This window comes from Rattus norvegicus, chromosome 15, assembly GCF_036323735.1.
Source record: "Rattus norvegicus strain BN/NHsdMcwi chromosome 15, GRCr8, whole genome shotgun sequence".
Taxonomy (NCBI): Eukaryota; Metazoa; Chordata; class Mammalia; order Rodentia; family Muridae; genus Rattus; species Rattus norvegicus.
The window spans coordinates 40,655,203-40,672,147 of NC_086033.1; the positions used below are offsets into that span (position 1 = coordinate 40,655,203).

Below are 16,945 nucleotides of genomic sequence, written 5' to 3' on the forward strand. Positions count from 1 at the left end.
ATACCTCACAACTGATGAGATCAGTTATTGATTCTTTCAAACGCAAGGCATTCATGTACGCTATGATCTTCCTACCCGACCCTGAACCTGATGCTGTTTCCACAACAAACTTTTATGACAAAACAAGGCCCTTTTTAGCTCCAGATAGCATTGAACAATAGAAAGCACATGTAGATAACTGTTACCAAAAATTAATTAATAAATTAATTAATTAATTAATTAATTAATGATTAAACAACCTTCTCCTTCCAGATCCAAGTGTTGGACGAGGCAAGGAAAACTGCTCACATGCCCACCCCCTCCTTCTTGTGCCAGCACTTTCCTATTTCAATTGGAATAGTCAGAAACGGTAAGAGAAGCTAGACGGTTCCACATTGAGACTTTAATAGTATGTATTTGTATTTGCATATCATGTCTGCTTGGTACCCCGTAGTGCATTATCATTTTAAATGTACAGAGCAGTATATGAAAGTGCAAGGTTTAGAAGCAGCTCTCCCTGCCCAGTGGTAAATTACTAATGATAGGGCTGGGCTCACAATGACTGACACCTATAGTTCTACAACTAAAGATCACTGTCACTGTCTACGTGTCCAGAAAACAGACTGTGTCAGTTACTAAGTGTCCCATTTACTCAAGATCCCATGAAGAGCCATAGTTTCTACTGTGCATGTCCCTAGTCAGCCTTATAGCTGACAATAATACAAATATAGAATTCAAGTATCATTCAAAACCAAGGCTTAAGCTGGCTAATAAATATGTACATATATAATCCAATTAGCTCCACAAAGAAATATACTTCAGAAAGTCAGCAGTAAGTGTACTCTAAAAATATACACTGTAACTTTAAGAATGTGTGCACTACATGCTACCATGCTGAAGGCTAAAAGTGCTCTTGGTCAGACGCAGACATGAACATCAAGTCCTTTTGGGAACACTAACAGCCATCGCTGCTGATCATTTAGAAGGTGAAGGATTCTGTTTTCTTGGCAGGGCCAGCTGTAGTCTGGCTGTCTCTCGTGCTCATACATCTGGGAGATTCTGTAAGATCTGTCTCAAGGAAGCGCAGGCAACCACATGGGCATCTGACGGGAGATTGGCAAGTGACTGGATCAGCTTCTTCACTATAGTTTTCAGACACTGGTGGGCGGCATTCAAGTCTCTGTCAAACTGCTGTCCTTCAATTTGCAGAGCCAAGTGACTGCAGATGTTTCTAAATTCCACGCTATCCTGAAATGAACAGCAACACGAGGGAAATTAGACTGATGACGTGAGCATGTATTGTACTTCCATTGTCTAATTTCCAGATTTTTCTCAGAGAACTACCCTTTCACATTTTTAGCCATAGGAGAACCAAAGCTGACCCAGTCCCACCCCCAGATCCATGAGAGGATATCACACCCAGTCAAGTGAACTGGTCAGATATGGCAGGACGACCACAGCCAGTCAAGTGAACTGGTCAGATATGGCAGGATGACCACACTCAGTCAAGTGAACTGGCCAGGGACAGGTGACTGACAAATGCCACTGGCCCCATGGCTGCTGGGCTGGAAGAGAGCAACTCCCTTTGACCAGGATTACTTGGAAACATCTTGTAGCCTACAGAGTAATGTACAAATGAGGATGTCTCCGAAACAAAATGGTAGATGAGAGAGATTAATGGTGGCTGACTCTAATGGCATTTCCTGTCTATATGAATCCAGCTACACTCCAACGTGGATTTTCAGGATTTCTCATCTAGCCTAGCTAAGGAATAGCCCTTTTTACTGAAACCAGCTGAAGCCGAGATTCTGTTGTTTATTCCTAAAGGAGCTCTGACAAATAGCCTGTGCTCTTACTGTTTGGGATTTACCATGGTCAAGATTCCATAGTAGAATTTACTGTGCAGTGGACATGCCCTCCAGAAAGGACCAACCAGGGCTACAAAGCAAGTTCCCTTTCCCCCCATCTTAAAAGACTTTAAAAACCCAGGATCATCCCAGCTCCGAAAAAAAGAACCAAAAAAAAAAAAAAAAAAAAAAAAAAAAAACCCAGGATCATGCAACAAAGTACATCATGCAGTATGTACTGTACAGAGTGGGAAAGACTAGTTTAAACCAATGGGGATAATCAAACAGACATTGTTCTCAAACACATGTGGAATAATTGTGGACTCTGATGCCTGCATGTCGTCCCAGAGCATACCTTAGCCGATCAGAACTTGTGTCATGCAAAGGCAGTGCAAGCAGGGAGACCGCAGTGAGGCAGATTATCTCCCCAAACACACAAGACTTTAAAAAGCACTTCTAAACGATTCATAGGTCTAAGGGGAAAAAAGGACTTTGGGAATACTCTATACAGAACACACTTGGAAATATTGTATCAAAATCTGTGGAAAGTAGAAAGATAAGCAGACTTAAATATTTATGCGCATACGGGAAAATGATTGAAAGTTCCTAAGCAGCATATTAAACCCAATGGCTTAGGAAAAGAGAAAGTATAAAGTGCCACCCCCGACTTCCTGACACCAACAATAGGAAGAAGGGCTGGGGGTTAGTGGAAGATTGAGGAGTGGGTGACTTGAATGAGAAGAGCCCCACAGACTCATGTATTTGAATGTTCGGTCCCTCGTTGGTAGAATTGTTTGGGAAGCATGAGGAGGTGGGGCCTTGGTGGTGGTGTGTCCCTGGGAGTGGGCCTTGAGGTTTCAAAAGCCCACACAGTTCCCAGTTAGCTCTTGCTCTCTGCCTCCTCACTGTTGACTCAGTGAGCTCTCGGCTACTGACCAAGCACCAGGCCTGCCTTCCTGATGCCATGCTTCCCACTGTGGGGCAAGTGGACCATGCCACCAGACAGAAGAATGGGTAAAGCTGAGTGATCTCAGATCCTGTGGGTCTCAGAACTGAGAAGAGTAGGAGTGTAGCCACTTCCCGCCTACCTCTACACCCTACTGAGAGGCATATGGCAATCAGTCACATAGCATAAAAACCTGGAGTTCTCCATGCTAATGCGGTATCTAGATAGGTCCCTCGTGTTCAGCCAGTGAACTTCCCTTCCTGGGCATCCCTTCCCACAAAAGGTATTTAATCCCTGCGTAAGGGGTATGCTTTCACCATCGAATAAAACAGTTTGAACAAGCAAGGACTGTCTCTTCATCAAGGATCGCTTGAGGGGAGGCCTTCATCATAAAAAGCCATGTCTAAATCTCCAGGAGTAGGTCATCTCTCTCCCAGCCCCTCCATAGTCTCAGCACTCACTGGGAATCAAACTGGGTTTTGCCTTCATCCTGGGCTCTGCCTTCCCTTTCCTGCCTGGTGTGCAGCAGCCCCAAGAGTAAGCTCAGATCAGGGACCTCTGGTACACAAGAGACAGGGAACAGCAGCAATTGTCCCAGACTCTGCAGTTTCCCACTCTTGGAAAACATGGACTGAGGACCCCCATTGCAGACTTCATTCTGTCTTCCCTGAGCACCATGGCAGTGGCCCTCCAGGCACCCCAGGGAAAAGGCAGACACACAGCCCAGCACCCTACCATGATGGTCGTAGACTCACCCTCTGAAATTGTAAGTCCTCAATAAGCTGGCTTCTATAAATTTCCTTGGTCACAGTGACTCTAAGTCACTAACACAGTGAGGGGCTAACATTTCTTCCTAATTATGTATAGAAGAGGAAACCGTTTTCTCCCAAAACAAAACACTGTCACTTGAGTAAGAAGGACTTGGGTTTCCACTTACTTTCCAGGATTTCCTAGGAAATAAAACAAGTTTAATTTACTGCAGAGTGGTAAGGCCAGTGTGATAGCCTGGAGAGGAGAGGCAGGAGGATGTGCTGCTGTCCCTAGGAGGCTAGCATGCCCAGAATTTGGTTTAACCTTCTCTGCACAGTTTTCTTGCCTTCCTACCTTCCTGTGTTTCCTGTCTCTGCTCAGAAGGTATCAGGGTCCCAAGAATCAATTCCTACAGTTGATGGGGCAATGGGACTGCAGAAGCATATTGCTTGGAGTGAGACAGTCACTATGGATGGTTTCCCCCAAGCCACATTAAGGGAAACTGTGCACTTGCTCTACGAGAAACCCAATCTAAATACAAAATGGAAGGATCCAAGGAGATTTGCCATGGGGCCAGCAAGGTCTACGCTGATGTACGCCTGCTCATCTTTAATCAAGATTAAAGCACCTTGAAAAATAAACACGTGGGCCTGAAACCTGATGTTGATTCCACATTTACTTATATAAACACTCAAATGGAAAAATTATGAAAGCTTACAGCTGGTTCCTGATGACCTGGGCAAACTGTGTGGGCTTCCCGTGAATTTTGCAAGAACTCTTTATTTTATTTTCCTAGTACAATTTTTTCTTTAAACCTTCTCTAAGATAAGATGCAGTAACAGTTAGGGAAATAAATTTTTAGGAATTGACCTTCCAGGGTAAGGGGAAATAAAAAAGGTGTTCCTTTCCTTTCTTTCTAGAAGGGCTGAGTGCCAACACTACATCAATCCAAACAACTTTGTGCTACTCCTGCTGGGAAGATGAGAATCCCAAGACATGAGGTTAAGGCTCATTAACTGCTCTGTGGCTTTCAGTAGAAACACACAGAGACAATACTGGCCATGACCTCACTCTCAGTGCCTTCCATTCGATGACAAACCATATTCTCCTGTGACTGTTATATAGAAAGTCCCAGATGCCCCCAGAAATGACTTGATAGGCTATGATGCTTTGAGCACTGTGCCAGAGTTATATCTACACAGCCGAGCAACTGAAAGCGGTTTAGGGAGCCTCTAAAGCATTTTGTAACTTCAGACTCTGCCTATGAAACGTATTGATGGCTACAGTGACCCAAACTAAACACAGCACTGACCTTTCCATGCGCATCAAGATTCCCCTCCCATGTCTTAACCAATCTACTGAGATACTAGTCTGCGCCTGTTTGACTCAGTTAAGAAAGTAGCAGTGTTGTTTGAAACTGTGCACTAAGCTATGCTATTTTACTACACTACACTAAAGTCAAGGAGAAACATTTCCCTGTCTCTAAAGAGTTGATAACCCGGCGAGGAGAAGGAGCACCAAATCGTCTGTCCAAACACCCAACGAAAATTGATGATTTCTGTAGAGGGAGGAAGATGCCCTGAGTGAGTGTGGATTTAGGATTCCCAAGGCCCTGGGTCCTTGGGACAATTGGCAAAAGACATTACCCACAAGGACCAAGCTCATTGGACAGTGTATACAAAGACAATCAACTGAGATTCCTCCTCCACATGCTTATAGCCTGAGCCTGCTTGCTTACAGAGATGGGACTAGCTAACTCCTTCCTCTGTGCTGGACCTACCAGACATGCTGAGGTTCTGGATTGAGGTGTTATTGTTAGACAAACCCCACCTGACCACAGCTTCACTCTGCATGTGTCTGTGTAACTTTTCTTCATTCTCCCACAGTTCCTAACCAGGGTTCCCTTTCTACCATGTGCCCTATGTGCTGATGCCAAAACTTCATGCAGATCTATACCAGGGAAAGCAATGCTCTTACAATGAAATTACTTGTCATAGATTACAGTTTCATTTATTTATCATTATTTAAGTGTATGTATGATACACATGTTTACACACACTAATCCTTACTCACTTGTGTACCCATTCCACAGGCTGCACATGGAGGACAGAGGGAGTGCACCTTTTGGCAGCCCATTCTTTCCCTCCATCATCGATGCTAAGGATTAAACTCAAATCATCAGGCTTGCATGCCACCATCAGGTTTACATGCCAAAAAACTTTTACCCACTAGACCATCTCTCTGTCTAAAACAATTTTTTAAAACAACTGTATATTTTTCTATTTTTAGCAGAATTCTGTTCTATAATAGTAAAACAGTAGCCTTCTCCAAAGATGATAACATCCCAATTCCCAGCCCTCGAGAATATGTCCCTCAGAATGGCCTTTGTCGTCATCAAGATGGGCCTCCCTTTGAGTCAGCAGAGCCCATTCTAAGAGCAATGCAATTACCATCAACACCCTGGTTCCACCCTTTGATAGGTTACCCTTGGACAACCCATTGTGTCTACGGAGATCCATGTTCTTATCTGTAAAATATAACAGTAGTAGCTGATTTGGAGACCTGTCCATACTGTGTAAAGCCACCCCTGCTAATCAGTGGCCTACTCAGAGGTATCCTCCCTTCCAGATCATAGCAGGAAAGACGGGAAGAGAGGCAAGAGGGTGGCCAAGAAAATTGGCGCGGAGGCTGTGATTCAAAGACAGAGGCACACACAAAAATATACATGGAGGCAGAGGCAGAGAAAGAGGAAAATACTAAGCCTTTCCTGGGTTTCTTGGGGAACACCTGGACCTTAAACATCTGCCCAGCCGGTAAACAAGCTCCTCCTCTGCACCCTGCCTAACAACAGGCACGACCCCAGACCCATTAGGATTCTTTACAGCACATATATCAGTGACATGGGAATGGCGTTCTTAGAGGAAGACTGGAGAACTGGGAACTTTCCAAACCTCACCTGGCTCGTCAATATCTGACTTGTAACTACAAGCTCAGGGCCCTGAGCCCAAGGCCACTACATAGAAAACCCAGTGGAGGACCCAAGTAGGTACCAATCACCATGAGGAGTCCATTATCTGCAGGAAACTAAGCATTTTACCCGTGAAGTCATAACGAAGCCCCCTCAAGCTTTGGCTTTGGGAATGGCACCATTTTCAATGGGAAAGCAACAAGACTCAATGAGCTCATGCCCATCAAAGCCTATGGAGTTTCTGTCCAGTAGCCAAGCAAAGCTCTGACTTAAAGCCTTTCTGGCCTCTTTCACCAAAACTTCATTTCATAAAGCTTTTATGTAGTGACTTTCACATTATTTCCATTAAAAACTATTATAAAACTATAAATAAACCAGACATTGGACCACAAAAGCAAACGTATCTGTAGTAACAAGCAGTCCCATGGCTACTGACAACCATGAATTTCTATTTCTTCAGCAGTGATGCTCATAATATGTGTGTGCACATGCATGTGAGCATATATTCAGGTGTGCATGTATGCATATAATAGCATTCTATGTCCAAAGGTCAATGCTAGGTGCCTTTGTTGAGGGACAGACCAACCCAAGGCTTTCCCTGAGGCCCTGATATACAGAGAAAGACCACAGCTCCTTCTTTAGACCGGGAACATACTTTGACAGAACCGGTGATGGACTGGGGTCCATGCCTTGAAGAAACCATAGCTTTGGATCCTGAAAACCCAACTCTTCCCATCCTAAGGGGCTTACATTATCAGTCCCAAGGACACTATGTCTGATCTGTGATGTTCCTGGGAGGCCCTTGACTGTTTGGCTTTTCTCACTGCCTCTGTCCCATTTTTCTCCCCACAAATGGTATATAAGACACTGTACTTAATAAATTTAGCTGGTATAAGACATATGCACAAAACCTCCTGACCCCAGTTCTCTTACCTTCTTTTTCTTCTCATTCCCTGGCCGTCTGTTTTAAGGCCCCCATACTGAAGAAAGGTATGCTGATCCTCGTCAGTCTTACTCAACCATTCACACATATTTGTCCCTGGTAGTGTCCCCCACTGAACTTGGAACTCACCAACTTGTCTAGACTGGCTAGACGGCAAGCCCCGGGGACATTCATGCCTCCATCTCCCCAGTGCTGAGGATAGCCATGCACACCAGCCCGCCTGACATTTTATATGTGGGTCCTGGGGAAGTGAACATGGGCACTGAAGCACACATAACCGATACCTTACCAGGTGAGCCATCTTCCCACCCCTGCTTTCATTCTTTTTTAGTATTTGTTGATTTATAGTACATATATGAGTGTTTGCCTGTGTAATCTGTACATGTATGTGTGTGGTGCCAGAACAGGGTGTTAGATCCCCTGGAACTGAATTTACAGCTAGTTGTGAGCCACCTGATGTCGGTGCTGGAAGTCAAGCCCAGTACTCTGCAAGAGCAGCCAGTGTTCTCAACCACTGAGCCATCTTGCTTCGGGCCTCCAGGCCTTAGTAGGACACAGACCTTAGCACAACTGACACCATGATGGAAGTGGGATTCAGGCCTTGGAGCACGGCATGTGGGCAGCACCACCTGCCAGGACAGAACAAGGGGCGATCCCACCCAAGCCCACAGTCCTAGGAGAGTCGTTAAATACACTGACCTTACACCCAAGCCCACAGTCCTAGGAGAGTCGTTAAATACACTAACCTTACACCCAAGCCCACAGTCCTAGGAGAGTCGTTAAATACACTGACCTTACACCCAAGCCCACAGTCCTAGGAGAGTCGTTAAATACACTGACCTTACACCCAAGCCCACAGTCCTAGGAGAGTCGTTAAATACACTGACCTTACACCCAAGCCCACAGTCCTAGGAGAGTCGTTAAATACACTAACCTTACACCCAAGCCCACAGTCCTAGGAGAGTCGTTAAATACACTAACCTTACACCCAAGCCCACAGTCCTAGGAGAGTCGTTAAATACACTGACCTTACACCCAAGCCCACAGTCCTAGGAGAGTCGTTAAATACACTGACCTTACACCCAAGCCCACAGTCCTAGGAGAGTCGTTAAATACACTAACCTTACACCCAAGCCCACAGTTCTAGGAGAGTCGTTAAATACACTGACCTTACACCCAAGCCCAGAGTTCTAGGAGAGTCGTTAAATACACTAACCTTACACCCAAGCCCACAGTTCTAGGAGAGTCGTTAAATACACTAACCTTACACCCAAGCCCACAGTCCTAGGAGAGTCGTTAAATACACTGACCTTACACCCAAGCCCAGAGTTCTAGGAGAGTCGTTAAATACACTAACCTTACACCCAAGCCCACAGTTCTAGGAGAGTCGTTAAATACACTAACCTTATTTTTTTGGCATCTATAGTTCTGCTTCTGGCTGTTCTTGCTAATTGTGGTGCATCAACCCAGCATGTGATCTGTGTGCTTAAAAGCTAGACCTGATGCACTAGGATGGGGGAGACCCAAGGGGTCCCACCCTCTCAGAGGAGAAGGGGTGGGGGAGCAATTCTGTGAGGAGGGACCTGGTAGGGGAGCAGCATTCGAGATATTAATTAATTAATTAAAAAGCTAACCCTGAGAAAGGCTCAGAACTGCACTCTGGTCCTAAATACCCAGTGTAGCTGCTGAGTGGCTTAAACCAATATAAAGTCCAAGTGGTCTTCTCTGGTGGACACCTCATAATGATCTCCTCAGTATCCAAGGTTTACAATTTTTGAAGACATTATTTCCAAACCTGTAGGCGCTGGTTTCACTAATCACTATGGATGGAGTAGTGTCTTCTTTGAACAGTTGGCAGTCACACTTACTGTGTGCAAAGAACATGAATATGGGAAGGAAGCTAGGGTCAGCAGTGTGTGGGCTGCTGGTCTCACTCTAGAACAGGAGACACTCACCAAGAATTTGGTAGAGCAATTGTTACCACAATGAGCTTATTGAAATGAAAGAGTTCACAGGAAAGTTTACTGAATGGTGGTAGGAAGTTCTGTCTCTGAAAGTTGGCCTCAGCTAGTCTCTGTCAGCTTCTTTGGGTTGTAGCTCTTGGAAGCTAAATGCTTTTAGTTCTTGAAGACTAACAAAACTTAGGTCATTTCAAAACTGTCTTGGCCATCTTTTCAGCAGTTCAGATTTGTTTCCTTCCAGTGTTCCTAAAGGTAACATAGTACTATTTAGGAACAAATGTCTGTCCCATCGTTGCTGATATTATTAGCTTAATAGTAATTTCCTGTGTTTAGTGACTGCTCAGTGCTTTGGGTCACCCTATAAAATGGTCTTCAGGGAAGGACACAGGCATGGCAGACTGCATACCTTGAAACTTCCTATGTTGAACCTCTACCCACAGTGTGACTACTTGTAACACAAGGCCTGTAGGAAGGTAATTAAGGATAAAAAGTCAAAAGAATGAGGTACCATCCATCACCACACACACACACACACACACACACACACACACACACACTCAGGTGAAGGGTGTTCATGGAGCCTCAAACTCACTATGCAGCCAAGGATGGCCTTGAATCTATCAACTGAACTATAGCCCCAGCTCTCACATCTAAGATGCTCTAGAAGTTTGTTCGTTCTGTCTGTCTGTCTATCTATCTATCTATCTATCTATCTATCTATCTATCTATCTATCTCCTGTCCCTCTTTCCCTCCTTCTGTCCTTTACTGTCTCCCCTTCCTCCCAGTAGGATACACGAAGACAGTTTGAAGACCCTGAGAGGTGCCTCTGGAAGGCAGATAGGAAGCCCTAACAGAGACTGAATATGTCATTGCCTTGATTTGGGATGTCCAACCTTTGAAGACTGAGAAAATGAAATGTGTGTTGTTGAAGCCATTTTGTTACAGCAGCTTAGCCTATACACACCCAGTCTACAGACTACAGCAGCCTGAATGAGATACACTGCACCGTTATGCACAGCTGTGGCCCTATCCATCACACACTCTCAACTACGACCTGTATTTTAGTTCATAATATCCACAGGACCTGGCCTGTGATATTATCAGGACAAATTACATTAACTCCAATCATGTCTTGGCTCTCAAAGCCCTATAGTTGCTTAAGCCTGTTTCCTCTTGTAATAAATATTTTCCAAGCTAGTTACCTGGACCAACTTTAACAAGGCTCAGAGCCTCATCATCTACCATAAAGAAACTCACTACGTTTTTTTATTATTGTGTTGGTAATTTTCTAAATGTTCAAAGAGAATAGCAAATGTAAGTTTATTTCATTAGAAAAAATATTTAATAGAGAAAAAAGTGCCCTTTGCTGTTGAGATGAGAATGTCTGCCTTCATACCTTATACCATCTCTCCTCCTAAACCTTCAGAAGGGTTCATCAATAACCCCCTGGACAATGACATATATCAGTAGCACTAATGAAGCCAAGGCATAAAGCCAAGCTGACTTCTATGTAGAGGAAACTTCTTAGAAATTCACTTAATTATCTGTCCTGACTGTGTGTCTATCAACAGCCCTGGAAACAGAAACAGTTCATAAGTCAGAGTCATTCATATACTGATATATATACAGATATATACAGATATATATATACATATATATGATACAGATATATATAGGGATATATACATATATATACAGATATACACAGATATAGATATAGATATAGATACAGATATATACAGATATATATATGATACAGATAATACAGATAGATGTATATACAGATATATATATATTAGTGGTTTATGAGTTGTCAGCTTATTAATAGCAACAATAACAACTTACTAAGGAAAAATCACCAACTAAGACTGTTGAGTCACCCATCCTTTAGGTGATTCAGCCTCTTTATAGAAGAGGCTGGGGCATAGGAAGGTGAGGGAACTCACCCAAGTGCCTACAGCCAGAAACATACAGCAGATCCTAATGGCTCCTGGGATTAGGTGCTGGTGTTGGGTCATCACCATGGCACAGTCCCCTGTAGTGTCAACTAGCCCTTGGTTTCAGCTTAAGTCAATCTCTTTCCTACCTTGCATGTCAAGTAACACCATCAAAAAGGCCTGACATTGAGGAACTCCTCACATACATCTCATTTCTGTGAGCAATGCCCATCCTGAAATCAAACTATACAGCAGACAAGCCTTGTGGTGTACAGGGAATGTCCTTCCAAATCCTTCAACTTAACAGTACTAATGAAGCCAAGTCAGCATAGCCAGTCCCCAGAGGGCTGCAGTCCTCTCTAATCTGAACTGTGTGACCAGTATTCTAGAAGTCAAATAGAGATAACCCTTTCCTCCACATTGCAAGCCAAGCAAAATCTCTAGATTCTGGCTGTCCCTGTTCCTCTCACTTCCAATAGGACAGACTGTCCCCCCTGAAATTCACCAGTCCCATACAGGTGACACAGTCTGGCAGTGGGAAGAAGGCCAAGACCCCTCTTGATGAGCATTCTGCAACTTTCCAGAACGTAGCCGCAATGCATCAGAAAATTGCTGGAGAAACAGAAGAATAGAAATGTGACACAAAAGGAACGGGAAGATGACAAAACGCTGAGCGTCTCTGTAGACTGAGGGACTCTGGCAGAGAGAAGGCAGGTAACACAAGGCTGCTCCCCCCTCCCATTTAGTTACGTGCTGTCAACAACAGGCTAAAAATATTATACAGAGATTTCCAGAATTAAACAATGTACACATTTTAAACTGGATCTAGTACTGTGATGCGCTCTGGCAATGTCCCTTTGCACCTGGCCCAGGATGTTAATCTGCCCCTTGTCCAGGTTCTAACTCGGCCATTCTTCCCACCTATTAGTTACTCTTTAGTCAATGCTGTTACTCTATTTACAGAGCTGTGTTCAAGAGGCCCTTATGTAGGTGCCTAATGCTAACTCCTAAGGCCTCTGTCATTCACCTTACCACACACAGCCATTGCATGGTCCCAGGTCATCACCGGGTGAATACAGTGTGATGAGATTAGACAGGGGGATGTTTACATGACTTATCACTGTGCATTGTTATTAACTGTTCTACCTTATATTTGATCATCCTAGTTAATCTCTAACATAATTTATAAGTTAAACTTAATTATAATGTACATATAGGAAAACACAGAGTATCTATGATAGGGCTGAGTTCTCTTCCATTGAAAGCATAATTAGGGACAAGCCAGGATTTGCTTCAGCAGCACAAGAAAGAATTCATGGGAGAGAAATGTTTATTTGTTTGAGATGACAAGAAAGATGGGTGGGAGACTGAGGAGAGGGCTCAACATGTGCAATGCTTTCTGGGTAAGCAAGAGAAGCTGAGCTCAGATCCTCAGCACCCAGGTTTAAAACAAAAAACAAAAAAACAGTGACCAGTAACAGCCCTCTAATCCCTCTAATCCCAGCACTGAGGAAGCAGAGACAGGAAGATCCCTGGGGCTTAGTAGTCAGCCAACTTGGCCAAACGAGTGAGCTAGAGAAACAGGTAAAATGAGAGGTCCTGTCTCAAAAAGTAAGATGGAGAGCAACTGAGGGAGACACCTAACATAGATCTGTGGTCTCCATGTGTACCCGCATACGAGCATGAACACAGGCGTGCTCTCTCTCTCTCTGTCTCTGTCTCTGTCTCTGTCTCTGTCTCTCTCTCTGTCTCTCTCGCACACGCACTCTCTCTCTCTCTCTCTCTCTCTCTCTCTCTCTCTTTCACACACACACACACACACACAGAGGGAAAGGAAGTTAATTGGTTATTTGGGCCCATTGGCCTTAATTTTCCCAGCAGATGAATAAGATCTAGACACCTGAAAGGGGGTGGAATGTATGCAGGCCTTTACCTAAACTAGGAATGCCTCAAGGATTACCAAGTAGGGGCGACCGCTACCCTGAACAAAACACCACAACCTTGGTGCCAGCGACCTTCTGGTGCTTGGTCAGACAGCCTCAGCACATCAGCACTGACCTGATTCACACGAAAACCCAGCCGTCTGGGGTTGAACCGCCTCCCATTCGATGGCTATGGAATATTGTGCATGTCCTTCACCTGCCAACCCCCAAGTGTCCAGGATCCCTTTCTCCCTCCTTCCAAACAGAGCTACTTGCAGCCGCCAGCCAACCATCAATGCTTGGGGTTTGAATTGCACAGGCCTCCTTATGTGGAAAGCAAACGGTCATTGAAAGAGAAGAAAGGGAGGGAAGGAGGGAGAAAGTAAAAGAAAGAAAAGGTTGCTTCCCCCAAACAGCCTTCAAAGATCACCCTAGGCAAAACAGATCGTTCAGTATCTGTACCTGCCAAGCCTAGCCTGTTTGCACCCTGTATATCTGACATCACACTGCTGTGGCTTGAATCTAAGAAATACCCATCGGCTCCTGATTTGAGCGGTCTCCAGCAAATGGCTCTATTTGAGTTGGGGCTGTACAGCTTTTAGAGGGTGGGCCTATATGTTGGAGGCAGTCCTTTGAAGATTAAAGCCTGGCCCTAGCCCTCACCTACCCATCCCTTCCCTGCTTCCTAGGCCCCATGATGTTTGGCCACCAAGGATCTGGTCCACCGTGCCTGCCCCCAGAGGATGGACTAAAATCTCTTTGCAACTGCCAGTCAAAAATGTACCTGACAGTGGGGAAATAATTCCATGGAGAAATGATTTGCCTGGCATAATTGGAGCCCTCCATGAAAGAGAAAAAGGGGTGAAGTCTAGCCCAAAGTAAACCTTTCCTCCTGTAAGTTGTTTCTGTGAGGATTTGGGTCGTAGTGACCTGAAAGCAACCGACGCACACATATATTTCCAACATGTTCCTAATATTACCGCACTTCAAATTTCATCAGATACCTATTCTTTTCATGTCTTAAAATCAATGAAATTACTACGTAACTCACAACCAATAATAAGTCATGCATCGGCAGATTTTAAATATTTTCTTGGAGAATATTTTTTAACAATAATAATAATTTTAGGGGTTGGGGATTTAGCTCAGTGGTAGAGTGCTTGCCTAGCAAGCGCAAGGCCCTGGGTTCGGTCCCCAGCTCCAAAAAAAAGAAAAGGAAAAAATAATAATAATTTTAAATATTTTTCTTGAAGAGAGACGACTCAGACATTGCTTAGTGACATTTGATTTGAATTTTTTTACACCATATGATGCAACTTAATATACTGCATGTTTCCCCACCTTTGGCTTGTGGAGTAAGAGCAGCATCAATCCTTAAGGAAAGGACCAAACTCTCCCAGATTCCCAAGTAGATGCTCCTGGCACAGGTTGAGAGCCAGCAGGTCTCAAAACTTGTGGCCCTAATACAATGACCTAGTTTGCTTCCTGTTGCTGTGATAAAAACCCAATGACCAAAAGCAACCTGGGGAGGAAAGGGTTCATTTCAGTATACAGTTCGTATCTCTTCATGAAGAAGTCAGGGCAGGAACTGGAGGCAGGAACTGAAGCAGGAGCATGGAGAAGCCACGGTTACGGGCTTGCTCCCTGTGCCTTGTTCAGCTAGCTTTCTCATGCCACCCAAAACCAGCTGCCCAGGGGTGGCACTGCCCAGGGGTGGCACTGCCCAGTGGGTCATGGGCTCTCTCCTCTCCTCTCATATCTATCATTAATCAATAATGCCCCCAACAGACTTGCCTATGGGCAATCTGATGGTGGCATCTTTTGAATTGGAGTTTTCTCTTCTCTGATGACTCTAGCTATGTCAAGTCAATAAAATCTAACTAGCACAGTCGAGTATTACATTAGTTAATGGCAAAGCCAAGACTGAACCCCCAAAACCCTAGACCCTAACCTACCTCAGGTCTCATCCCAGTTCTGCCCGCCTACACGTGAGCTGGCTAATTCAGCAGGAATCTCTGGTACTATTAGCAAGCTTGTCAACATCTGGGACCACCTGCCCCCAGCCCACTTTATGACGATTTGAGTTGATTCTGTTGGGTCTCTGTGCTCTGTGGGGAATTGGATTCATGCAAAAGAATTGTGGTTCACGCGTGTGAAGCAACTTTAAACGTACATGATGTTGTCAAAACATATGCAGCTGGGATCTTCAGGTGTACTCAAAGCCTTAATAGAGGAGGAGGCAGGAGAGCTGACCTCCACAGGTAGAAAAATGATTCCTGTGACAGGACCCCTTATACACAGACACCTGTCCCTACACACACACACACACACACACACACACACACACACACACACACACACACACACATCCAGGTCTAGTTCCACAGTTTGACAGATCCCAGGTAATTAGTTCTGAAGCCTTCTGTACCACATGCTTAGTCCTCAGTGTGTGTCTCACTTTGCACCTATCCCCTTCCCTGCCCAGAGCAGGTTGACCACACCCCGCTTGGAGTCCAGTGACCCTCTTCACTTCATCCTGGCACTGCAACCCAGAGAGGAAGGCAGGCAGACTCACCTTCAGGTGAATGGGGAAGGGCCGCTCCTGCTGGAGAGGCCCAAGCAGAGTCTGCTCTACGCTGACCAGCTCCGAGGTCGAGTCCACCACGCGAGCCAAAGCGCTGCGCATCGCCATCCGCGCCAAGGTACAGGGCCCGCGGTCCCGGGGAAAAGGCAGCAGCTCCGCGCCCCCCTCTGCACCCCGCAGCTCGCCTGCCTCGGGGGAGCCCCGCGCTCCCGTGCTCCCGCGCCCCAACCCCCGCCGGGTCCGCATCTGGCCTGAGCGACGAGCCTGGGCGATAGGCACGTGGTCCGGGCTGCGCGGGCTCCCTGGGGCACTAGGACCGTCGCCCCAGCCCCACTCCTGCTGTAGTAGCTGCAGGGTCTGCAGAGCCACCATTTGGTGGCTGATGGAAGCCACTAAGGGCGCAGGGCTGGCCATGGCCGGCTAGCAGCTGGGCGCTGACGAGCAGGTGGAGCGCAGGCAAAAGAGCCTAGCAGCTTTCGGCGTTCGGGGTCGCGGGGTCACATTTTTCTAACTCCTGGCTTTTCCCCAGCCTCCACGTCCCTCAGCGTGTGTGGCCCGCCCCGCCCCCGGCCCGCAGGTGGTGACGGGTGCTTGCCCCTGCATTCCCTGCCAGGCAGAATGGGCTCAGAATGACCCAAAGCTGCCTGGAGCCTGCTCGGTGAGCGTTTGAACAGGAGCCAGATGCTGAGCTCTGGTTCTTCCGCCTCTCGGGGCTTTGGTGGGGAAATGCGCTGCTTTGTGCGGATGTATCTATCCCCAGATACCCCGCCCCCTTGTTCCCTGAAGGATGCCAGCAAAGGACCACTTAAGGCGGTGAAGGCCCAGGGTCTGCAGTATTAAAACCTCGCCAGGTCATTAACATGCCCAGAGCTCCAACCAACCTCACAAAGGACACTGGTGGGTTCTTCTCGTTTCCCTGAGGATATTTTCAGAAGCACCTTGAAATAGCCTTCAAGGCCTTGCACACCCCCAAGCAAAATTACCAAAGTATCTCAAAGTTCAGCCCTGATTGCTGGGTTCCCCACAGGTACTGGGGATGCAGAAATGACATCAAGACAGAGTTGTCATGGCCTGCTCCTGAAACCCAAGCCTGCCACTGCCCAGATG

At 45.8% G+C, this 16,945-nt stretch overlaps 1 protein-coding gene across 1 annotated transcript; it reads right to left on the minus strand.

Moving 5' to 3' along the window:
• Positions 1–360: 360 nt before the first annotated feature.
• On the minus strand, positions 361–16,557 carry Dleu7 (deleted in lymphocytic leukemia, 7). The gene is made up of 2 exons (NM_001400998.1): positions 15,830–16,557; positions 361–1,227 (listed from the first exon to the last, which is right to left on the minus strand). The coding sequence occupies exons 1-2, from the start codon at positions 16,250–16,252 to the stop codon at positions 1,021–1,023; spliced, it is 630 nt and encodes a 209-aa protein (NP_001387927.1). The 5' UTR covers positions 16,253–16,557; the 3' UTR covers positions 361–1,020.
• Between the last annotated feature and the right edge of the window lie 388 nt (positions 16,558–16,945).